General features: G+C 44.6%; 2 protein-coding genes across 2 annotated transcripts in view; both read right to left on the bottom strand.

The window, feature by feature from the left end:
* Positions 1 to 10,216, bottom strand: part of LOC121273598 (zinc finger protein 84-like) — a 30,554-nt gene extending 20,338 nt beyond the window's left edge. Inside the window, exons 1-2 of the mRNA XM_041180752.1 lie at positions 10,077 to 10,216; positions 7,626 to 9,065 (exon numbers count right to left, since the gene is read on the bottom strand). Of these exons, the coding sequence (XP_041036686.1) occupies positions 7,626 to 8,709 (1,084 nt within the window). The 5' untranslated portion in view covers positions 8,710 to 9,065; positions 10,077 to 10,216. The remainder of the gene's footprint in view (positions 1 to 7,625; positions 9,066 to 10,076) is intronic.
* Positions 1 to 25,238, bottom strand: part of LOC121273703 (zinc finger protein 229-like) — a 1,112,939-nt gene that overhangs the window by 365,472 nt on the left and 722,229 nt on the right. The window lies entirely within an intron of this gene.

The following is a 25,238-nucleotide window of genomic DNA, read 5'->3' as shown; positions in this document are numbered from 1 at the left end:
ACCGGGGATAACTCCCCTGCTCCTCTTCAATGAGAACTTCTATGTCCATCCGAAGCAGCAGATAGGGCCCTTGAGTTAGCATCTCATCCAAGAGACAGCAGTTCCAACAGTGCAGCACTCCCTCAGTGCTGGCACTAGGAATGTTGGATGTGATTTTTGTCCTCAGGTCCCTGGACTGGGACTTGAACCCATAACCTGCTGCTTCAGAGGCGTGAGTGCAATCTGCTGAGCCACGACTGACACTGTGGACAACTGTCATGACCACAGCCGGTGTTAATTGCTGCACAAACTAAATCCCAGAGGGAAACTTGGCTTACGGGCCACAACCTGTTTTTGTGTTTGAATAACAAGACAATGACGTACTGATCTCAGCAGCAAGAGGTCCAGTAACACTTTGGGGTTTTTAAAAATTAAAAGTAAAAGTTTTATTAACAAAAATAAAATAAAACTTAAACAAATAAGATAACAGTCACATAATTAAGATTAGTCTTACAAAACATTTCCCCAAAACTCTCCCCTTGGTCAAACCCACAAGTAAACACTTTCCTTGCAACACTCCCTTATAGATATTTCAAGATGAAATCCAGTAATATCATATACGACAAACTGCTGTAGCTTCAATAAACGTGTACCACATGACCTTTACCCTCTTCCACTCTGCTGTGGAATTCACTCCAGAATAACACTGCTTGCTGCAGCCCAAGATGTCGCAACAGCTCCAGCTATCTCCAGCCGTCTCCAGCTTAATGGCTCGACAGCCATCCAGCTCAATAGCTCAGTAGCCAGCTATCCACAGTAACTCTGATATACCTTTTCCCCTTTCATCTCAGACCCATTGTTCTCACACCCCTTTGAAACTCAAACCCTTCCAAATATAACATCTTTCATGTTTCCATCTTGTCTTTGCTTTTGGCTCAATAAAATTACAATATCCTCGCTACTATTTACCTATGGACTCCTGCAAGATGCAAACATTTTCCTTGTTGCCTCTGATTCCCCTTTAAAATTCAAACAAGCTCTCAGCTTATCTACAAATGCAAATTTTTTATCTAACTTATTTACTTGTACGTCAAACTGAACATCTTTAACCTTTTCATGGTTCCAAACCTCCAGACACCCTGACTCCTATCAAACTCCTGCTCAGCTTCAATAACTCTCACACACACAGACACAGACATTCAGTCTTCTTTACAGAATAACACAATATTTCCAAAAATATTTTAAAATAACGTCCATTCTCACATCTCCCTCCTTAACAAAAAAATGAACCATCATAATTCCAAGAAGATAGTTTCATTTTTCAACCTTCTTACTCCTTACTACATTTAACTATACACACAAAACTATTACACTATAATATGCATGCATTAACCATTAAAAATATATACAAGTCTTTGGTAAAAATAGAGTTCATTGCTGTCCATTCTCTATTTGCCAATATTCAAGTTATTTTGAAATTTAAACTCTTGACAGTGTATCTGCATCAATCTTTCTCATCCACATGGTTGCAATAATAAAAAAAACCTCCACCAAAACAGTCTGGTGTTTTTGTTCCGAAACTTTTCCAGAAACTTCAAAAGATTGTGGTCAGTATATGGTAACTGTCACTGAAGAATTGTTTGCAACATACACTTCAAAATGCTGCAAAGCTAACACTAAACTTAAAGTCTCTTTCTCTATCATTGAATATTTCTCCTGATGTACATTCAACTTCCATGAGAAATATCCTACCAGCTTCTCAATTCCCAGTTCATCTTCTTGTAGCAATACAGCACCAACATCCATATCACTGGTGTCAATAGCCAACTTAAACTGCTTTGTATACTCAGGTACTGATACAGCAGGTATGGTTGTTAGTACAGCTTTCAAGCTGTCAAATGTAACCTGACACTCCTGTATCCAATGGAATTTTCTGTTCTATTCTCAAAAATTCAGTCAGCGGAGCAGCTACACTGCTGAAGTTTGGCACGAATTTTCGAGAAAATCCACTCAGGCCGAGAATGTCAAAACAGCACAATTGCTCAGTCACTTTGTTTTTTAGTCACTGAAATGTTGCTGGTGCATTTTTCATACCAAAAGGCATTACTCTGCATTGGTACAAACCATTCAGCATCACAAAAGCTGATATCTCTTTTTCCCTTTCCGATATGGGTACTTGTCAATATCCTAACAGCAAGTACATTTTTGTGATAAACGTTGACTGTCCCACTTTCTCGATACAATCCTCCAACCGTGGAACAGGATATGAACCTGCTTTTCTTACCTCATTTACTTTTCGGTAATCGATTGGTAGTCTTTGTGAACCACCTGGTTTGGGCACCATTACAATGGGTGAACTCCGATTACCATGACTCGGTTCTATGATGTCATTTTGAAGCATGAATTCAATTTCTTTTTGCACTTGTGCTAATTTTACTGGATTTAATCTATATGGGTGTTGCCGTATTGAATCTGAATTACCCACATCAACATCATGTACCGCTAAATCTGTTTTCCCCAATTTATTTCCACAAATTGCTTTGTGTGACTGCAATAGCTCTTTTAAATCACTCCAATGCATTTCTGGAAGGTAACCTAACACAACATTTAGATCCTTAATTACTTCCTGATTGCTTAGTTTAATCAAAGGAAGGTCAATTTCAGAATCCTTAATTTCTACCCCCGTTTCCTTACTTACCACCACCTGTACCTCCTCCTGTTTATCCTCTCTGTCAAAGTATTTTTTGAGCATATTTACATGATACACTCGCTGTAGCTTCCTTCTATCTGGGGTATTCACTATGTAGTTTACCCTGCTGAGTCTCTTTTTGATCTGGTAAGGTCCACTAAACTTTGACATCGGCAACAATAGTCACATTTTTTCCCCAGTCACAAAACTATGGATTTTTGCCCTATTATCTGTGTTTGCCTTCATCATTTGTTGATACATCTTTAAATGTTTTCTAACGAGCTCATATGCCTAACTTAATCTCTCTCTGCATTTCATCACATAATCCAGAAGAGTAGTTTCAGAACTTTAACACACTAATTTTTCCTGAATCAGTTTGAGTGGTCCCCTTACTTCATTACCACAAATTAACTCAAAAGGACTGAACACTGCTGACTCATTAGGGACGTCCCTAATAGCAGCCAACAAGAATGGAACCCCTTGATCCCAATCATGTGGATAGTCTTGACCAAATGTTCTAATCGTAGTCTTTAAAGTCTGATGCCACCTTTCTAAGGTACCTTGTGATTCAGGGTGATAGGCTGATGACCTATCCTTTATTCCTGGGTTGTTCGTTTCTTCTTTAAACAGCTGTGACATGAAATTCAAACCCTGATCCGATTGTATTTGTTTTGGTAATCCATATCCTGTAAAGAATTTGGTTAACTCCTCTACAATCACCTTTGCTGTAATTTTCCTTAAAGGTAATGCTTCTGTAAATCTCGTGGACACTGATTCCCACTTTTAGTCTTAGAGTGGGATCCTACACAAATAATCAGGAGCCTGTTAAAATGTTCTTCAAATGCTGGAATTGGAATTAAAGGTGCAGGCTCAATTACTGCCTGAGGTTTTCCAACACCTGACATGTGTGACATGTTTGGCAGAATTTGACTACACACTTTATGTAGCCTAGGCCAATAGAAATGTTTTTGTATCTTAGCTCGAGTTTTCCTAATTCCCAAACATCCAGCCATTGGAATTTCATGAGCCACTCTCAAAATTTCATTCCAGTACCCAGATGGCATCACTATTTGGTGCACTATCGCCCACTTTTCATTTGCCAAAACCTGAGGCAGTCTCCATTTCCTCATTAACACATTGTTCTGAATGTAATAACACTCTGGAGTGTATTCTGCTCCTGTCTCAGAATAAGCTGCCTGGTATAATTGCTTTAAGTCTGGATCTTGCTGCTGTAACTCCACTAACTTCAATGAACTAAACACCTCAGCCTAATCCTCTCTAATCTTCTTCTCCTGATTAATCTTTTCAAAGATTGATCCAGCCAACTGAATTTCAGCATCCTCCTCGTGGCTTTTAGATTCTCCCTCTTCCTGTTTAAACTTGTGCATTTGTGACCTCATCACCACACAATCTGGAAACAATCCAGGATGCTCTTTCTGTAAAACCTCTGTTGATTGTGTCTCAACCGGCTGCTCTACTACAGTAGGCATTGTCAATACCTGTGATCCAGCTATGTAATTCCCTAGAATGAATTGAACCCCTGCAATGGGCAATTTCTCTACTACCCCAATAATCACCTCTCCTGTTTTCAAATCACTTTTTCAATTTACCTTATACTTTGAAATAGGTTTGATTCCTCCTTGAATACCCCGGATCAAAACTCTCTCCTGCAGTAATCATTCTGGACCAACAGATGGCGCTATCCCATAGCATTAAGGACTGGCTAGCCCCCGTGTCCCTCCCCTTCTCTTCCCTGTATACATGGGTACACCTTCCCTTTGCCTGTAAAATCTCTGTACCTTGCCCTTCAGAGCTCCTTTGGGTAGGTTGTGAACACATTGCCACTTCCCTCGCTATCACTGATTCTTCCTGCTCCACCTGTACCAAACCCACTGGTTTTTCTTGCCCCTGGATCTCAGAGCCCACAGTTCTCTTACCTCAGAACTTTTTCTGAGTTCCTGTCACTGCAATTGCTTTCCCGTTTAACCTCCAACTATTTGATCTTGTATGTCCAGCCTGATTACAATGGGAACATATCAGATTTCTTCCTTCAACTTTACTTTCCCCCTTTAATAGATTGACATCCTTCTGCTTGATCCTTATCACTAACATTTTCACCATCACTACATTTTCTAAATCTCCCATGTCCTTGCTGATTTCCATATGACTCTTTTCCTACACTCAACTGTTTGTGTGAAATGTCACATGTATCAGCTAAAACAGCAGCTTCCCTGATCTTTTTACTTTGTCTTTCAGCTAAATATGTCTTGGTGTTTACTGCAATGCTACTTTTTAATTCTTCCATGATCATAACCTCTCTTACATTTTCAAAAGTCTTGTCTAATTTTAATGCCCTGAACCATTGATTCCAGATCATTTATTTTTCCCTTGCAAACTCCACAAATGTCTGATGAGGTCTCTTCCTTAAAGTCCTAAACTTTAACTGGTAGGCTTCAGGGACAAGTTCATAAGCATTGAATATGGCCTTCTTTACTATCTTGTAATCTGCAGACTGTTCCTCTGAAAAGCTTGCATATACATTCATTGCTGTACTTGAGAAAACACTCTGCAACATGATAGTCCAAGCATCTCTTGGCCAGTTCAATTTCATAGCAATCTTTTCCAAGGAGGTGAAATATCTTTCAACTCCATCCTCTGTAAATTTAGGCACTAACCGAAGATTTTTAGTTAAATCAAATTCCTCAAAGGAATCAAAGTCACCATCTGAATCACTATCTCTCCTTTCTTCATTTATTCTAAATGTCACTTTAGACAATTCATACTGTCTGGCTCCTTTCTCTCTCTGATGCTCTCTATCTCTTTCCCTCTCTCTTTCCTCATTAACTAACTTCTCTCTCTGAAGTTGAAGTTGAAGCTTTCACATTTCTATCTCTAGTAATCTTTTCTTTTCCTTTTCCTGCTCCTCTCTTTCCCATTGAAGCTTTTTTATTTCTATTTATTTTAATCTGCCTTTTTCTTTTCAAGTGTTGTCATTTATCTTTCCTTCTCCTTTCTTTCTAACTCGAGATTTTTCATTTCTTTTTCTTTTCCTCTTGCTTCCAATTCAAGCTTTTGTCTTTCTCTATCTCTTTCTATATCAAGCTGCTTCATTGGTAACTGAAGTCTTACTGCCTCTGGCTCTGATACACCAGTTTCAGGTGTCCCTTCCTCCAACTTTAAACACTGGGTAAGTACTTTAGCCACATCAGCCTTACGAAATTCCACTTTTACCTCTACCTGCACTTCATCTGTTAACTCTCTCAACTGAGTTTTAGTCAGAGATTTCAAATGCTCCATGGTCAGATTTTCCACTCCCGGAAAAGTCACAGCAATTGCCTAAGTCATTTCGCAGTCTAACCACTTTAAAACCCTCAACACAAAACTCCTGACTTCAGCGTTCTTCTCACACTTGTGTCCCTTGGGTTCACAAAATCCAACCCAATCAAGGAATTTTGATAATCCCACAAAGAGACCCCAAATTTGTTATGACCACAACTGATGTTAACTGCTGAGCAAACCAAATCCCAGAAGGAAACTTGGTTTATGGGCAATATCTTTTTTTTTGAATTCTGAAAATGAGAAGAAGATGGAATGATCTCAGCAGCAAGAAGTCCGGTAACACTTTTGGGATTTTAAAATTTAAAAGTAAAAGTTTGATTAACATGAATAAATGAAAATTTAAGCAAACAAGGTTACAGTTGTACAATTAAAATTAGTCTTACCACATATACCCCAAAAGACTCCCTACTTGGTCAGACCCACAAGTCTGCACACCTTGCAGGCAACACTCCCTCATAGATGTTTAACCATAAAAATCCAGTAATATCACTCAAGGCAAACTGCTGTAGCTTTAATAAAAACATACTACATGGCCTGTAACTCTCTTCCACTTTGCTGTGGAAATCGAAGCCTTCAGAACAAGACTGTTTGTTGTAGCCAAAACTTCCCTGGCTTGACTGGATGGCTGATTCAAACTGCCTCTTCCCCACCCCCCACAACCTAGAGCTACGGCTAACAGCTCCCAGCTCAGCTCCAGCTGCTGCTACAGTAACCTTTCTCTCCCTTTCATTACATGTTCCATTGTTCTCACATCTCTATGAACCTCAAACCCTTCCAAATATAAAGTCTTTCATGTTTCTAATTTTTCCTCTGCTTTCGGGTCAATAAAATGTCATACACCCTCTTCTGTCTACCTTTGGAACTCCTGCAATATACAAACATGTTTCTTGTAACCTCTGGCTTTCCTTTGATATTCGAACAAGCTAAGCTTATCTTTAAATGCAAATGTGAGATCCAACCTATTCACTTGTATCTCAAACCTATCGCCTTTATCCTTTCATGTTTTAAACACCCCAGACAACCTGTCTTCTATTAACTTTTGTCCAGCTGAATTAAATCATCTACATGCAGAGACACACAGCCTCCTTCACATAATAACACAACATTCCCCAAAAATATATGTTTTAATTAAACCTCCATTCCTCACACTGTGGGGACCACTGGTGATTTCTTCCTCTTGCTTAAAGCTGGGCAAGTCATCCAACTTATTTTCTCCTCACACGAAGTGAAGTGAGCTGTAGCCTACACAAGATGAAATCTGTAACTGTCTTCTCCGAGAAACAGGCAGTTAAATTAAACAAAAGAACCATCTAACAGGTACAACCCATCTCCATGGCAACGTGGCACGTTTTAGAAAGTTCCAAACAGAAATGCAAACTAACTACCTCTTATCTTTAAAACACCCTTTAATACTATGATCCATATGAAATATGAACCAATATATTCACAACAAGTCTCAAACAGCATCAGCCCACTGGAAGCAAAGTCCTGAGACTGGCCAGTCCAGCAGAAAGAAACTTTCCCACTTCTTCAACTGTCAGAATGAACATGGCTCAGTCCTGGGTTTGATTAACAGCAGCAATAACAGCAGAATCCAACCCCTGTAATCACTTGTGAACTCGCTGGTGGCTCAGCAAGTGGGATGACTGAGTGAATTGTTTCCCACACTCAGAACAGGTGAACGGCCTCTCCCCAGTGTGAATTCGTTGGTGTGTCTGCAGGTTGGATGCATCTTTGAATCCCTTCCCACATTCCGAGCAGGTGAATGGCCTCTCCCCATTGTGAACTCGCTGGTGTATCTGCAGTCTGTAAAACTCAGTGAATCCTTTCCCACACTCAGAGCAGGTGAATGGCCTCTCCTCGGTGTGAACTCGCTGGTGTGTCAGCAGGCTGGATGACTGAGTGAATCCCTTCCCACACTCAGAGCAGGTGAACGGCCTCTCCCCAGTGTGAACTCGTTGGTGTGTCTGCAGGTTGGATGGATCAGTGAATCCTTTCCCACACACGGAGCAGGTGAATGGCCTCACCCTGGAGTGAACTCGCTGGTGTTTGAGCAGGTAACATGACTGAGTGAATCGCTTCCCACACACGGAGCAAGAGAATGGTCTCTCCCCAGTGTGAACTCGCTGGTGATTCTGCAGGTTGACTGGTTCACTGAATCCCTTCCCGCACACAGAGCAGGTGAACGGCCTCTCCCCAGTGTGAACTCGCTGGTGTGTATGCAGGTGGGATAACCGACTGAATCCTTTCCCACAGTCTGAGCAGGTGAAAGGCCTCTCCCCGGTGTGAATGCGCTGGTGTGTCAGCAGATGTGATGAACCTTGGAATCTCTTCCCACACTCAGAGCAGGAAAATGGTCTCTCGCCAGTGTGAACTCGCTGGTGTCGCAGAAGATTTGATGAGTGGCTGAATCGCTTTCCACACACGGGGCAGGTGAGTGGCCTCTCCCCGGAGTGAACTCGCTGGTGTGATATCAAATGGGATGAATTACTGAATCCCTTCCCACACTCGGAGCACTTGAATGGCCTCTCCCCGGTGTGAACTCGCTGGTGCATCTGCAGGTTGGATAACCGACTGAATCCCTTCCCACACTCAGAGCAGGTGAACGGCCTCTCCCCAGTGTGACTGCGTCGATGAGTTTCCAGTGCAGATGGGAACTGGAATCCCTTCCCACAGTCGCCACATTTCCACAGTTTCTCCATGATGCAGGTGTCCTTGTGTATCCCCAGGTTTGATGATCAGTTGAAGCCTTGCCCACACACACAGAACATGTGTATGGTCTCTCCCCGCTGTGAATGGTGTGATGTTTTTTTCAGTTGGTGTAACTGGTTAAAGCTCTTTCCCTAGTCAGTGCACTGGAACACTCTCACTCAGGTGTGTGTGTCTCGGTGTTTTTCCAGTCACACTGATGTGTAAAATCTTTTGAAGCAGACAAACATTTCTCTCCCTAGATACAAAAGTCAATGATGTTTAGGTCCTGATGAATCAAGTGACTGTCAGATTCAGGCCTGACATTTGGTTTGAGATTTCTGTCTGCAAATCCTCTGCTTCCAGTTTCCTGTAAAAGCAGTTTACAAAAGTCATCACTGTCAATGCAGGATAGAAATTCAAAACATACAATTCTAGTTACTATGGAAAACTCTTTCCTCTCTCCCAAAAAGCTGTCAATCTCCATCCACACTCTCCCTCTCCTGTACCTAATATACACCCTCCCAATTCTCCTGAAGGTGCTGATTGATGCTGATCGATACTCATCACTTCCTGTCCAGGACATAGAGATCTGAAAATCTTCATGCATCTTCTTCGGGCTGCCCACTGAATGGAAATACATCTGTATCACTGGACTTAAAATGGGTGGAATCTACAGAACTGTTTCCCTCAGTTACGATGCAGGCAATGCAAGGAAGAACTATATTTAGGTAGTGAATGGTCATGACCTGGAACCCGCTCCCTACAAGGGTGGTGGAAGCAGAGAAGTTCAAAATGAAATTGGATGGGCACTTGAAGGAAATAAACTTGCTAGGAAACAGGGATATAGAGAGGGAATAGGACTGAATGGATTGCTGTACAGAGTCGGTATGGACTCAAGTTCCTGGATGGACTCCTGTGTTGTAATGACTCTATGACCTGAAATATATAATGCAGCTACAGTATGATATTATGAGTCTAGAAACAGTAATAAATGAAATTTATTACAGAACCATAAATAAAATATCTAATATGTACCATATAACAACACTAGGCATATCTCTGTTGTTCATGATCCCTGTGGAGACCAATAACCTTAAAATAAACAAATTCCCAGAGAAACCCAATAGAATAGACCGAAGGACAAGGTTTCACTTTGTAAAATATTTTACTCGAACAACAAACTAAAATCAACATAAACGAAAGTGCATTAAGAGGCAGACAGTATTTGTCAGGATAAATTTGACTTTAAAAAGCTCGTTCAATAAAAACAGGTTCCACAAAATCCCCAGCATTTCCCCCCTCAGCACTAATTCCAGTTACAGAGACCCACACCTCTCTGTATTTCCCAGGGGGAGGGGAAAGAAAGTGTTTTACTCACAGATGTTGGACTCAGGAGGAAGTTTTAATCTGTGTGAAGCTAAAAAATAAAAGCTGTGCTGTTTAAAATCAAACTGCATTGACTGGGAAGAAAATAAAGGGAAGACATTTTCCAAAGTCCCCTCCACTTCCTCAGCTGGCAGCCCAGTGCGCAGCCGCCGTGGGACGTTCGAAGGGGGGAGGGGTAAATTCAATCACACAAAGCCCAGCTTCTGGTTGGCTGGAGGACCTGAGCCCTTCAATTCTTCCCATTGGTTAAACCCTCAGCATGAGGGGAAGGGAGCGGGCTCTCCGCCGCACATGCGCAGCTTCCCCTCTCCCGAGTTCTCCGAGTGGCTTCTCGCTCTGGCCGGAGCCGTCAGCCGGTTGCCTGGAAACCTTGACTCGAGGAGGAAGGGGAAGGGGAACAATGGGTGGGGGCGGGGCACCTGTGTCTGCGCGCCTCTGCAGCCTGGAACCCGAGGACGTCACCACGGAGCAGAGTGATTTCTATTGGCTGATTCAGGCCGCGTTCTCGTGTGGACGTCAAAATACTGCGGATTGGACAACAGCTCCGCGCGGCTGGGGGTCAAAGTCTCTCCCACCCCCTCATGGGCGTGGGTTCCGCTTCCTCGTTGTCGACATGCCGGTGATTGACCAATGGGAAAGGCTGGACCACCAGAAGGGCTTTTCCTCCAGCCATTTAGAGCTTCCCCAGTTAAACGACTGCGGAAGTTGGACAATGAGCTTGTTCACCTCAACAAAAACAGAATTACCTGGAAAAACTCAGCAGGTCTGGCAGCATCGGCGGAGAAGAAAAGATTTGACGTTTCGAGTCCTCATGAACCTTCAACAGAACTAGGTGAACTCAAGGAGAGGGGTGAAATATAAGCTGGTTTAAATTGGGTGGGGGGAGGTGGGGGAGAGAAGTGGGGGGAGTGGTGTGGTTGTAGGGACAAGCAAGCAGTGATAGGAGCAGATAATCAAAAGATGTCACAGACAAAAGAACAAAAGATACAGAGGTGTTGAAGTTGGTGATATTATCTAAACGAATGTGCTAATTAAGAATGGATGGTAGGGCACTCAAGGTATACCTCTCGTGGGGGGGCATAAAAGATTTAAAAATAATGGAAATAGGTGGGAAAAGAAAAATCTATATAAATTATTGGAAAAAACAAAAGGAAGGGGGAGGAAACGGAAAGGGGGTGGGGATGGAGGAGGGAGTTCAAGATCTAAAGTTGTTGAATTCAATATTCAGTCCGGAAGGCTGTAAAGTGCCTAGTCGGAAGATGAGGTGCTGTTCCTCCAGTTTGCGTTGGGCTTCACTGGAACAATGCAGCAAGCCAAGGACAGACATGTGGGCAAGAGAGCAGGGTGGAGTGTTAAAATGGCAAGCGACAGGGAGGTTTGAGTCTTTCTTGCGGACAGACCGCAGGTGTTCTGCAAAGCAGTCGCCCAGTTTACATTTGGTCTCTCCAATGTAGAGGAGACTGCATCGGGAGCAACAAATACAGTAGACTAAGTTTGGGGAAATGCAAGTGAAATGTTGCTTCACTTGAAAGGAGTGTTTGGGCCCTTGGACGGTGAGGAGAGAGGAAGTGAAGGGGCAGGTGTTGCATCTTTTGCGTGGGCATGGGGAGGTGCCATAGGTGGGGGTTGAGGAGTAGGGGGTGATGGAGGAGTGGACCAGGGTGTCCCGGAGGGAACAATCCCTATGGAATGCCACTGGGGGGGTGGGGGGTGGTGAAGGGAAGATGTGTTTGGTGGTGGCATCATGCTGGAGGTGGCAGAAATGGCAGAGGATGATCCTTTGAATGCGGGGGGCTGGTGGGGTGATAAGTGAGGACAAGCAGCATTTCACTTGCATTTCTCCCAACTTAGTCTACAAAAGATTCCAGGATCTGGATCTGATCCGCATCTTCACTAAGTATAATCATTTCTTCCTTGGGCCAGACCATATTTGTGTAGCATGCTTCTTCAAATCCATCCATTAGTTTTTGAGATGCATTACAGACAGGCAAACAGGGATGAAAACATGCTTAGTATCTGCAAAGCAGAAAAAATAAATGTGTTTATTTAGAGCAACCATCTCCACATCTAACAACCGACTCTGAAAACTCTGCTCACATTTTGACAGCTGTGACAAATTCCACCCCAGCAGCGGAGCCAACCCTCAACATTCGAAAACAATCAACATTTGAAATAAAACAAACTACAACAATCAAAAAGAAAAAGTCAATTCTCTTGATCTCCCAACGTGAACGGATCCCTTCAAAAATTCCAGGATTCAGATCTTCGCCAAAAACAAATCAGTTCTTCCATGGGCCATATCCTGTCGGCGTACTGAGTTTTGTTAAAATCCATCCATTAGTTTGTGAGATAAATTGTTTACAGACAAACAGAATAACAGGGATGAAAACATTACCTCCGCCCATCTTCAGTGGCAGAGATACTTTCAGTACATTGAGCAGCCCCCATGTCTATTCTCAGCCAGCATTACACAGGGGGAAAGGGCTGGATTCTCAGACCAGCAAGTCAAGGCTCCCTCTTTAAATGGCCACTTCCCACAATGGATTCAGTGTCCTCTGAAGGGAAGCAGCCTCAGTCTACACTGGGAGTTCCTGCCCCCCAGTCAGCTGGCTCGTGCTGGCTCATGCTCCTGCTGGACGATCTGCCTGTGAGGAAATGAATGTGTCAATTTAAAAAGAAACCCACATTTATGTAGCGCCTTTCACCACCTCGGGGTGTCTCAATGCGTTTCACTGCCAGTGAAACAATTTCTGAAGCGTAGTCACTGTAGAAAACGTGGCAACCAATTTGTACACAGCAAGATTCCACAGACAGCAATGTGATCTACTGATGTTGACCGAGTGATAAATATTCGGTTCCAGGACACGGGGTGAACTACTGCCCCTCCTGCTCTACTTCCAATTGTGACCATTCAGTCTTGTACATCCACCTGAGAGGGCAAACGGGACCCTTGGGTTAACGTCTCACTTGAAAGACGGTCCCTCCAACAGGATGGGAATGTGGGCCCTGGATTAGGGGGGCTCGAGTCTCTGGAGTGGGGATTCGAACCCCCCCACCTCCTGACTCAGAGGCGAGAGCGCTACCCATCGACATGCCGTGTTGAATAGAATCAGTGAGGTGGTGTTCTAGGATCATGGAATTGTTCCAACAATGATCCAGTTCTCTGTGGAAAACCATGAATGAACCTGATCCAAGTCCCTTCACCCCGGTACCACAATCGTAAATCTCCTCTAAGAACTTCACATCTTTCCTAAAGTGTGAGGCCCAGATAAAGGGTTCCATTCTCGAGGGATAGAATTGAAAAGCAGGGAGGTTATGTACAACTTGTTTCGAACCATGGTTAGACTACACTGGGAGTACTGTCAACATTTGTGATCTACATTTAGAAAAAGTAAATTGAGGCACTGGAGAAAGGGCAACATTCACAGTAATAATACCAGAACTGAGAGCATTTAAGCCTCAGGAAAGGCTGGGGCTGCTTTTCTCTAGAAAAGAGAAGACTGAAGGGTGACCTGATGGAAGTTTTTAAGATGATGAAAAAACAAAAACAGAATTACCTGGAAAAACTCAGCACATGCGCAGCTTCCCCTCTCCTGAGTTCTCCAAGCAGTTGAAGGGTCACGAGGACTCGAAACATCAACTCTTTTCTTCTCTGCCGATGCTGCCAGACCTGCTGAGTTTTTCCAGGTAATTCTGTTTTTGTTTTGGATTTCCAGCATCCGCAGTTTTTTATTTTTATCTCTGGAAAGGTTGCCCCAGGACTCTCTCTCTCTCTCTTAAAGGCATTGACATCCTTTGCTCCCTCCTGTGTGTGTGATGGAGACTTACAGCTTTTGGGGAATGAGAGAGGGTACAGTGTGCTATAAGCCAGAAGATGTTGGTAGGTTCTAAACGTATACTTTGTGTCGTTGTTCACAAGTGAGAGGTGCGACGTGGGTTTGAAAATCAGGCAGAAGAACTGTATTATAATTAAAGAAATTAGCATTGAAATTGAGGAGGTTCTAAGTGGACTGACAGGATTAAAAATAGATAAATCTCCAGGTCAAGATGAAATGCATCCCAGGCATTGAGTAAGGCAAGGGAGGAGTTAGCAAGGGCACTGGCAATAATTTTCCATACCTCTCTGGCCACAGGAGAGGTGCCAGAGGACTGGAGGACAGCCAATGGGGTACTGTTATTCAAGAAGGGAGGAAGGGATAAACCAAGGAACTGCAGGCCAGTCAGTCTAACCTCAGTGGTGGGGAAACTATTGGAAGCAATTCTGAGGGACAATTAATCCACACTTGGAGAGGCAGGGATCAATCAAGGACAGTCAGTATGGTTTTGTTCAGGGGAAGTCATGTCTGACCAATTCGATTGAATTTTTCAAAGAGGTGACCAGCTGTGTAGATGAGGGCAATGCATTTGACATAGTCTACTTGGACTTCAGCAAGGCTTTTGATAAGGTACCGCATGGGGGAACTGATAACGAAGGTAAGAGCCCATGGGATCCAAGGCAATTTGGCAAATTGGATCCAGAATTGGTTGAGTGGCAGGAAGCAGAGGGTGATGGTTGAGGAGTTTTTTTGTGGCTGGATACCTGTGTCCAGTGGGGTTCCACAGGGATTGGTGCTGGGTCCCTTGCTGTTTGTGGTATATATAAACGATTTAGACTTGAATGTAGTAGGGCTGATCAGTAAGTTCGTGGATGACACGAAAATTGTTGGGGTGGTAAATAGTGAGGAGGATAGCCTTAGATTATAGGAGGATAGAGACGGGCTGGTCAGATGGGCTGATCAGTGGCAAATGGAATTTAATCTGGATAAGTGTGAGGTGATGCACTTGTGCAGGACAAACAAGGAATACACGATGAATGGTAGGACTCTGGGAAGTACCGAGGATCAGAGGGACCTTGGTGTGCGTGTCCACTGGTCCCTTAAGATAGCGAGACAGGTAGATAAGGTGGGTAAAAAGGTATATGCAATACATACCTTTATTAGCTGAGGCAGAGAATATAAGAGCAGGGAGGTTATGCTGGAACTGTATAAAACGCTGGTTAGGCCACAGCTAGAGTATTGCATGCAGTTCTGGAGTCTGCATTGTAGGAAGGATGCGATTGCATGAGAGAGAGCGCAGAAGAGATTTACCAGGATGTTGTCTGGGCTGGAGAGTTTTAGTTGTGAGGAGAGATTGGATAGACTGGGGTTATTTTCCCTGGAGCAGAGGAGATTGAGGGGGGATATGATTGAGGTGTATAAAATTATGAGGGGCATAGATAGGGTAGACAGGAAGGAACTTTTCCCCTTGGTGGAGGGATCAATAACTAGGGGGCATAGATTTAAGGTAAGGGGCAGGTGGTTTAGAGGGGATGTGAGGAAGAATTTGTTCACCCAGAGGGTGGTGGGAATCTGGAACTCACTGCCTGAAAGTGTGGTAGAAGCAGAAACCCTCATAACATTTAAGAAGTATTTGGAGTGCACTTGCAATGCCATGACATACAAGGCTATGGGCCTAGTGCTGGAAAATGGGATTAGAATAGTTAGGTACTTGTTTGACCGGCACAGACGCGATGGGCCAAAGAGCCTTTTTCTGTGCTGTAGACCTCTAAGACTCTATGAGAAATTAGAATTGCCTGCTCTGAATTTCTATCCTGTACTGACAGTGATGATTTTTGGAAACTCCCTTTACAGGATATTAGAAGGGGAAGATTTGCAGACAGAAATCTCAAACCAAGCGTCACATCAAGATCTGCCAAACTCATATGATTAAATGGGACCTGAATATCATTGGTTCTTTGAACCAAACAGGAGAAATGTTTGTCTGTTCTGTCTGCTTCAAAAGGTTTTAAGCCTCAGTGTGACTGGAAAAACACCGAGACACACACACACCCAAGTGAGAGTCCAGTGCACTGACTGTGGAAAGAGCTTTGACCAGTTACACAGCCTGAAAAAAACATCACCATTCACAGTGAGGAGAGACTTATACATGTTCTGTGTGTGGACAAGGCTTCAACTGATCGTCGGACCTGGAGAGACACAAGGGCATGAGGACCATGGAGAAACCGTGGGAACGTAGGGACTGTGGGAAAGGATTCTACCGTGGGAAAGGATTCTGTTCCCCATCGAAGCTGGAAACTCATCGACGCAGTCACACTGGGGAGAGGCCATTCACCTGCCCTGACTGTGGGAAGGGTTTCACTCAGTTACCCCACTTGCAGAGGCACCAGTGAGGTCACACTGGGAAGTGGCCATTCACCTGCACTGTGTGTGGCAACAAATTCAGACAGTTATCCAGCCTGCAGTCACACCAGTGATTTTACACTGGGGAGAAGATGCCATTCGTCTGCTCTGTGTGTGCAAAGGGATTCGCTCACTCATCCAACCTGCTGACACACCAGCGAATTCACACTGGGGAGAGGCCGTTCACCTGCTCTGAACGTGGGAAGGGATTCGGTAATTCATCTGACCTGCAGACACACAAGGGAGTTCACAGTGGGGAGAGACCATTCACCTGCTTCCAGTGTGGGAAGGGTTTCAGTGATTCATTCAACCTGCTGTGACACCAGAGAATTCACACTGGGGAGAGGCCGTTCACCTGCTCCGAGTGTGGGAAAGGATTCAGTAATTCATCCGACCTGCAAAAACACAAGCGAGTTCACACAGGGGAGAGGCCATTCCACTGCTCTGACTGTGGGAAGGGATTCAGCCATTCATCCAACCTGCAGAAGCACGTGCAAGGTCACGCAGGGGAGAGGCCGTTCACCTGCTCTGAGCGTGGGAAGGGATTCAGTCAGTTATCCAACCTGCTGACACACCAGCGAGTTCACAGCAGGGAGATGCCGTTCATCTGCTCTGAGCGTGGGAAAGGATTCAGTGATTCATCAGACCTGCATAAACACAAGGGAGTTCACACTGGCGAGAGGCTGTTCACCTGCTTGCAGTGTGGGAAGGGATTCAGTGATTCATCCAACCTGCTGTGACACCAGCGAGTTCACACAGGGGAGAGACCGTTCACCTGCTGTGTGTGGGGGAAGGGATCCAGTCATTCATCCAGCCTGCAAAAACACCAGCGAGTTCACACTGGGCCGAGGCCATCCTCCTGCTCCCTGTGTGGGAGGTGATTCACTCATTCATCCCACTGGCTAAGACACCAGCGAGTTCACAAGTGATTCCAGGGGTTGGATTCTGCTGTTATTGCTGCTGTTAATCACATCCAGGTCTGAACCATGTTCATTCTGACACTTGGTGAAGTGGGAGGGTCAGAGGGTTTCTTTCTGCTGGACTGGCTGGTCTCACGACTTTGCTTCCAGTGGCTGATGCTCTTTGAGCCTGGGAGGGCACATTTCCACTGAAATGATCTGCAAAAGCTGATCAAGTAAATTTATTTTGTTCTGGACAGTAAATAGTGTTTTTCCTGCCACGACAGGTAGATCTGAAATAAATACAGGAAGTTTAGGAAAACTCAGCAGGTCTGGCAACATCTGTGAAGAGAGAGAAACAGCTAACTTGTCGAGTCCAATCTGACTTTTCTTCAGAACTAAGCAGAGGGGGAAATGTGATGGGGTTAATACTTCGGAGAAAGGGGGGAGGGTCAGATAGAACAAAAGGGAAAGTCAGGGATTGGTTAGATTGCGGGCGAGATTAAATGACAAAAATATCATGGGACAAAAGGCAAAGGGAGAAGTAATGGTTGTGGTAAAGAAACAAAGCATTGGTCCAGACTAAGGGTTAATGGCAAAATAAAAGACAGCTCTGCCTGAAAGCAAAAATATGAAAACAAGATGCAGACTGGCACTTGGTAAAAACAAAAATCAAAACAGAGGACAGAGTTGACGGTCTGAAGTTGTTGAACTCAATGTTGAGTTCTGTAGGCTGTAAAGTGCCTCATCAGAGGATGAGGTGCTGTTCGTCCAGCTTGTGTTGGGCTTCTCGGGAACATTGCAGCAGGCCGAGGACAGAAATGTGAGCATGAGGGCAAGGTGGTGAATTATAATGGCAGCAACTGGAAGGTCAGGGTCATGCTTGTGGACTGAGCGGAGGTGTTCCACAAAGAGGGCAGCAAACAGGGGACAGATGAATTAAAGAGAAACCATTTGGGCCCAGAACATTGTGCACATCCTTTTACTCTGGTTGTCTTTAATCCTCAAGTAATTTTCTGTTTTTTTTTAACCATGTTCTGTTTCATTAATAAACTTTTATTGGTAAAATATTTGATTTTGCTGGAGTTTTCATGATTAGATTTCTGCACTTTAGGAAAGTGGGTGAGAGGGGTTGGCAGGCTCTTTAACAGAAAGTGACTCCCTCTAAGGTCATTAACAAAGGAGCCAGAAGGGGATTTTATGAGATTTTATTTTTTGATGCAGCAAGTTGTTCTGATTGGCCTGAAAGCATATTCAACAGTATCTTTCCAAAGGGTAAATACTTGAAAGGGAAGAATTTGCAGGGCTGTGGGGATAGAGCAGAGCGCTTGGATAAATCAGAGAGTCCTTTCAAAGATGGCAGGAGCACAATGGGCCAAATGGACTCCTTCTGCAGCCTGGGAATCTGAGCCTCCTGCTTTTGTGCAGATTAAAAGGGACAGATTTCATTTCAGCCTCTTCCCTGTATCTGTGTTTAAAGAGATGAGTTTCTGTTCAGCTCTGAGTGACCGGTATAACAATGTCTTCACTCCTCTATATTTAAACATGGAACAAAGCCTTTCATGGCCGATTATAGTCAACAGCCTTCCTGTAGCTCTCTCTAGACACAGCAAGAAAGTGTTTGACTGCTTAACAATAGCAAAGTCCCCTGAAAATAATTGAAACATCACCAAAAAAACCTACATTTATATAGCACCTTTAAACATCCCAGGGAGATTCACAGGGACGATTACAAAACAGAAGTTGACACTGAGCCACATAAAGAGATATTAACTCAGATGACCAGTAACTTGGTCAGAGAGGTAAATTTTAAGGAATGTCCTAAAGGAGCAAAACAGATCGAAGGGCAGAGAGGTTTAGGGAGGGAATCCCAGAGCATGGGGCCCAGGCAGCTGAAGACATGGCCCCCAGTGGTTGTGCACTTGAAACAGGGGATACTGAAGAGGCAAGAATTGGAGGAGCACACATATCTCAGAGGGTTGTAGGGATGGAGAAGATTATACAGAGATGGAGAGAGAGTGTGTGTGACCACGTGGTAATTTGAAAAAGAGGAGGCTGTGGAGGGATTGGAAAAAAATGGGCCTGAATTTAGCTCAATCAACATCCCATTCACTTTTACAGAGGTAAATTGGGCCCAAGGAGCAGAATTTTAAAATTGAGGCACTGCTTGAATGGGAGCCAATGTTGGTCAGTGAGCACAGGGGGTGATAGGTGAACGGGACTGAGTGTGAGTTGGGAGACGGGCAGCAGAGTTTCTCTATTGAAGAAAACTGGTCCAGTTCCGTACATTTCCCACCACACTGTCTGTGTCTTGTTTCTGTATTTGATGGGCTCAGATTTTGTGTGAAGGGACCAGAACTGTATCAAAAGCTCAGACAGAGATTGACGAATAACCCGGCCAGAAATATCGGAGGCAAAAGGTTACAGAGAGAGCAGTCGGCAAAATTTGTAAATAACAGAAAATGAGGACGGGGGCAAATTGAGTCACTTCCGAATCTGGTTTAGAAAACCTTCTCAGACGCCATCTCGGGATCTCACTGACCTGAGGAACTACTGCTGGAAAAGAGACATTTTACCAGACTTAAACTTCCCTGCGGTGAGAATGGTGTTCTGTGTTTGAAATCCCATCACTGTGTTTTCTATCGAACCCTTGGATACTGCCAGAGGCCCTCAGCACCAGAATCGTGGAGGTTTGTAGAGACCTCACACTGTGAACTCTTCAGGTGCACCTATGTGGACAAAGTGGGTGTGTTTTGAAGCTGTGGAGTGGGTGAGATGAGCTGTTATCATCTGTCTCTCCTGCTCATCAGTCTCTTCAGGATGTTTCTCACTCTCTGGACCTTTCCCATGTACAAATGCCTCTTAAATATCTTCTCTCGCCCTTAATCTTCTCAGCCTGTCCGATATTTATTCCAAAAGGGATTTATTCTCATGCCACACTCCCCAGGTTTTCCTGCCACCCTACCGTCCATTCAGGACCTGACGTTTCAATCTCAAAGTCACCTCCCCGCAAGTATTGAGATGCCTGCCTGGGACATCTATGTGTGTATGTGTGTGTGTGTGTGTGGGTGTCTGTGTCTGTGTCTGTGTGTGTGTGTCTGTGATACATGTCCTCACCAAACTAAATTACTTCAGCTCAAGTACTTCATTAAACCAAATGGGCGGAAAAACAGGGAGAGACAATTGATAATAAAGGGTCCAATTCTAAAGGGGGAGCAGGAGCACAGGAGCTGTGGTGATAGGGGCACAAATCACTGAAGGTGACAGGACAGGTAGGGAGCCTGGTTAATAAAGCAAACGGGATCTTGGCGGTTTATAAACAGGGGCTTCGAATACAAAAGCAGGGAAGCTATGAGAAACCTGTATAAAGTAGTGATTCGGGCTCTGTTGGAGCATTGTGTCCAGTTCTGGGCACCACAGATTAGGAAGGATGTGAAGGCTTTACAGAGGGTGTGGAAAAGATTCAAGAGAACGGTTCCAGGGATGAGGAACTTCAGTGACGTGGATAGATTGGAGAAGCTGGGGCTTTTCTCCTTGGAGAAGAGAAAGTTGGAAGGAGATTTGATCGAGGTATTAAAATCATGAGGGGTCTGGACAGAGCAGATAGAGAGAAACTGTTCCCATAGGTGGAAGGAGTGAGACCCCGATGACATTGGTTTAAGATGATCGGAAAAAGAAGCAACGGTGACAGGAGGAGAAACTTTATTCCACAGCGAGTGGTTCAGATCCGGAATACAGTGTCTGAGGGGCTGGTGGAGGCAGATTCAGTCATGGTTTTCAGCAGAGAACTGGATCATTACCTGAAGCGCAGAAATTGGCAGGGTTATGGGGAAAAGACAGGTGAGTGGCTCTGGGTGAGTTGCTCTTGCAGAGAGCTGGCACAGACACTATGGGCTGAATGGCCTCCTTCAGTGTTGTAACCATTCCATCATTCTAGAACAGCTCACTGATTCTATTCAACACGGCATGACGGTGGGTAGCACTCTCGCCTCTGAGTCAGGAGGTGGGGGGGTTCCAATCCCCACTCCAGAGACTCGAGTCTCCGTAATCCAGGGCCCACACTCCCAGTGCCAGTACTGGGGAAGAGTCATCCTGTCAGAGGGAGAGTCTTTCGAGTGAGACATTCACCCAAGGGCCCCATCTGTCCTCTCAGGTGGATGTCCAAGACTGAATGGTCACAATTGGAAGGGGAACAGGAGGGGGAGGAGTTCACTGCCGGTGTCCTGGGGCCCGATATTTATCCCTCAACCAACATCAGTAAAAACAGATGACGTGGTCATCATCACATTGCTGTCTGTGGGATCTTGCTGTGCACTCATTTGCTGCCACGTTTCCTGTCGTGTCTGCATTTCAGAAACAGCTTCATCGGCAGTGAAACGCATTGAGATGCCCTAAGGTGCTATATAAATGCAGGTTTCTTTTTAAACTGACACACTCTTATCCCCACAGGCAGATCGTCCAACAGGAGCATGAGCCAGCATGAGCTAGCTGACTGGTGGGGGCAGGAACTCCCAGTGTGGACCGAGGCCGCTTCCCTTCAGAGGTCACTGAATCCATTGTGGGAAGTGGCCATTTAAAGAGGGAGCCTTGACTTGCTGGTCTGAGAATCCAGCCCTTTTCCCCTGTGTAATGCTGGCTGAGAATAGACATCGGGGCTGCTCAATGTACTGAAAATGACTTGCTTTTGTTCTCTTTGTCTGAAACTAAACTGGAAGGAAAGGGATAAAATTCTGAAACGTCACAAAAAGAATTCCAGACAATATTGACATCACTGTACATATTACAGACACACATTTATTTATCTGTGATCACAGAATCTCACAGCACAGAAGGAGACTATTCGGCCCATCATGCCTGTGCTGGCTCTTTGAAAGAGTGACTCAATTAGTCCCACTGTCCTGTCCTTTCCCCATGAGCCCTGCAAACTAATCTCCTTCCAGTATTTATCCAATTCCCTTTGTTGAATCTGCTTCCACCAGCCTTTCAGGCACTGCATTCCGGATCACAACACCTCACTGTGTAAAGATTTATCTTCCTCATTTCCCGTCTGGCTTTTATGTCGATCACCTTAAATATGTGTCCTTTGGTGAATGATCCTTTTGCCAATGGAAAGTTTCTGTTTATTTACTCGATGTAAACCATTCATATTCTTGAACACCTCTATCAAATCACCTCTGAGCTTTCACTGCTCTAATGGGAACAACCCCGGCCTCTCCACTGTGTTCACATAACTGAAGTTCCTTATTCCTGTCCCCGTACTAAATCCCTGCACACTTTCCAAGACCTTGACATCCTTCCTGAACTGTGGGGCCCATATTTGGGGCTCATTTCCAGAGAAATAGTATTGAAAAGCAGAGAAGTCAGGTTAAACTTGTATCGAGCATAGGTTAGACCATGCTTGTAATATTGTGAACTGTTCGGGTGCCCATTATTTTTAAAAGGGCAGAGAGGAACTCGAGAAAGTGCAAGAAAGATTCACAAGGATGATCCTAGAACTGAGAGTGTTTCAGTTACAGGATGGATTGAACAGGCTAGGAACTTTTTCCCTGGAAAAGAGAAGGCTGAGGGCTGACTGCATGAAGAACTTTCAGAGTAAGAATGGGTGCAAGAGGGTTGACGTCATCAAATCATCACTGTTGGTACTGGATTGAAATTCAGAATTAATAATTGTGGTTTACATTGAACATGTTTCTCCCTCTCAAACTCAAAATCTCTGTCTTCCGCACACTCCCTCCTCCCGAATGATTGAGGCACTAATTCATGCTACTATCCGCCTCCTGATTTTTCCTAATTCTCCTCCCTTGAAGGTGCTGACTCTCGGGTTCAGTTTCACACTTACCGATTGCCCTCCCCAACATGTCACCCAGGTGTCTAAATCTTTACACCTGAAGTTAACAAACTGTTTTGCTAAGGGGGCGTCACCATCAAATCCAGTGACTACCCACATGTACTTTGTGTCAGGTTGAGGTCACTGCACCCCACACCCCCACTTTCCATCTCAGTCCCAAGGAGTTTGGCGACTGGGCTCTGGAAGAGTAATGGCAGCCGCAGCTCCCACAATCCCCCGCGTTGAAGAAACTGCTCTATCCGCAGCGCTGGCAGGTGCCCCGGGACTGCGCATGTCCGAAGAAGAGGGGAAGCTGCGCATGTGCGGAGAATGGGGTTTCCCATTCGCCAACTGCTCAGTTCATCATGGGGGCCAAAGGGTCCATCAATATCCATTACAAGCCTACCGACTCCCACAGCTACCTCGACTACAGCTCCTCACACCCCGCTTCCTGTAAGGACTCCATCCCATTCTCTCAGTTCCTTCGCTTCCGTCGCATCTGTTCTGATGATGCTACCTTCAAAAACAGTTCCTCTGACATGTCCTCCTTCTTCCTTAACCGAGGTTTTCCACCCACGGTCGTTGACAGGGCCCTCAACCGTGTCCGGCCCATCTCCTGTGCATCTGCCCTCACGCATTCTCCTCCCTCCCAGAAACATGATAGGGTCCCCCTTGTCCTCATTTATCACCCCACCAGCCTCCGCATTCAAAGGATCATCCTCCGCCATTTCCACCAGCTCCAGCATGATGCCACCACCAAACACATCTTCCCTTCACCCCCCCGCCCCCCCCCCACCACCACCACCAGCACCCCCCCGCCCCCACCCCCTGACCTTAAACCAGCTTATATTTCACCCCTCTCCTAATATTCACTCAGTTCTGTTGAAGGGTCATGAGGACTCGAAACATCAACTCTTTTCTTCTCCGCCGATGCTGCCAGACCTGCTGAGTTTTTCCAGGTAATTCTGTTTTTGTTTTAGGTCAAAGGGTCTCCCGGGCCCACAAACGCTTTCGCTGCCCATTGTCTTCATGCAAGAGATTGACCAATGGGAAAAGTTGGAGGACCGGAAGGACTTTGGTCCTCCAGCCAATCAGAGCGCGGGCTTTGTGTGAATGAAGATTGAGCTTCACACAAACTAAAATTTCCTCCTGTGTCCAACATCTGTGAGTAAAACACTTTCTTTTCTCCCCCTTTCCATTTCTTTTCTCATTCTGGGGGGAATTATTGACTTGCAGGAACTGAAGGGAAAGGAAGTGAATCCAGGGAGGGTGCAGACTCTGGAAAGGTTGCCCCAGGTCTCTCTCTCTCTCTCTCTTAAAGACATTGACATCCTTTGCTCCCTCAGCTTGACACATTTATTTGTTTGGCTAAAAGGATGGTCTCTTTCCTAATGTTCACAATTAAAGGGGTGGTTCCCCCAGGAGCTGACATTTAAGGGAACAGTAAATTAATTTGGGACAGAGATATGTCTAGTGTTGTTATATGGTGCATAGTAGATAGATTATTTATGGTCATTTGAACTTAATGTATTCTGATTTCTAGTCTTGTAATATAGCGCTGTAGCTGCATTATATATTTCCAGTCAGAGTCATTACGGCACAGAAGGAGTGCATTCGATAATTTGAGTCCATGCCGACTCTCTGTAGAACAATCCAGTCAGTCCCATTCCCCCTTTATATCCCTGTTCCCTTGTAAGTTTATTTCCTTCAAGTGCTGATCCAATTTCATTTTGAAATCATTGATCACCTCCTCTTCCACCACCCTCGTAGGCAACAAGTTCCAGGTCATCACCACGCTGCCAAAATAAAGTTCTCCCTCACACCCCATTGTACCTCTAATCATGTAATAGACTACTTTATATTACACACATTTTTAGTGCAGGACTACTGGGTGCATATTAGGTATGACAAAGTGAGAATGGAGAGCACACAATGTTCTACAGAAACTAAAATTGTCTGTTCTGAGTTTCTATCCTGTTGCAACAGTGATGATTTATCTAATTTCCTTTTACAGGTTATCAGAAGAGGAGGATTTGCAGACAGAAGACTCAAAACCAAACGTCACTTCATGATCTCAGAGTCATTTGATTCATGGAACCTGAATATTATCAGCCGTTGAATCGAGGAGAGATGTTTCTCTGTCCTACCTGCTTGTGGAGATTTTAAACATCTGTCTGACCAAGATAGAACCAAGATGCACACACCTGAGT

The sequence above is a fragment of the Carcharodon carcharias genome (assembly GCF_017639515.1).
Source record: "Carcharodon carcharias isolate sCarCar2 chromosome 27 unlocalized genomic scaffold, sCarCar2.pri SUPER_27_unloc_1, whole genome shotgun sequence".
NCBI classification, from domain to species: domain Eukaryota; kingdom Metazoa; phylum Chordata; class Chondrichthyes; order Lamniformes; family Lamnidae; genus Carcharodon; species Carcharodon carcharias.
Note: the sequence above shows the minus strand (reverse complement) of the source record. Positions and strands in the feature narration are given on the sequence as shown.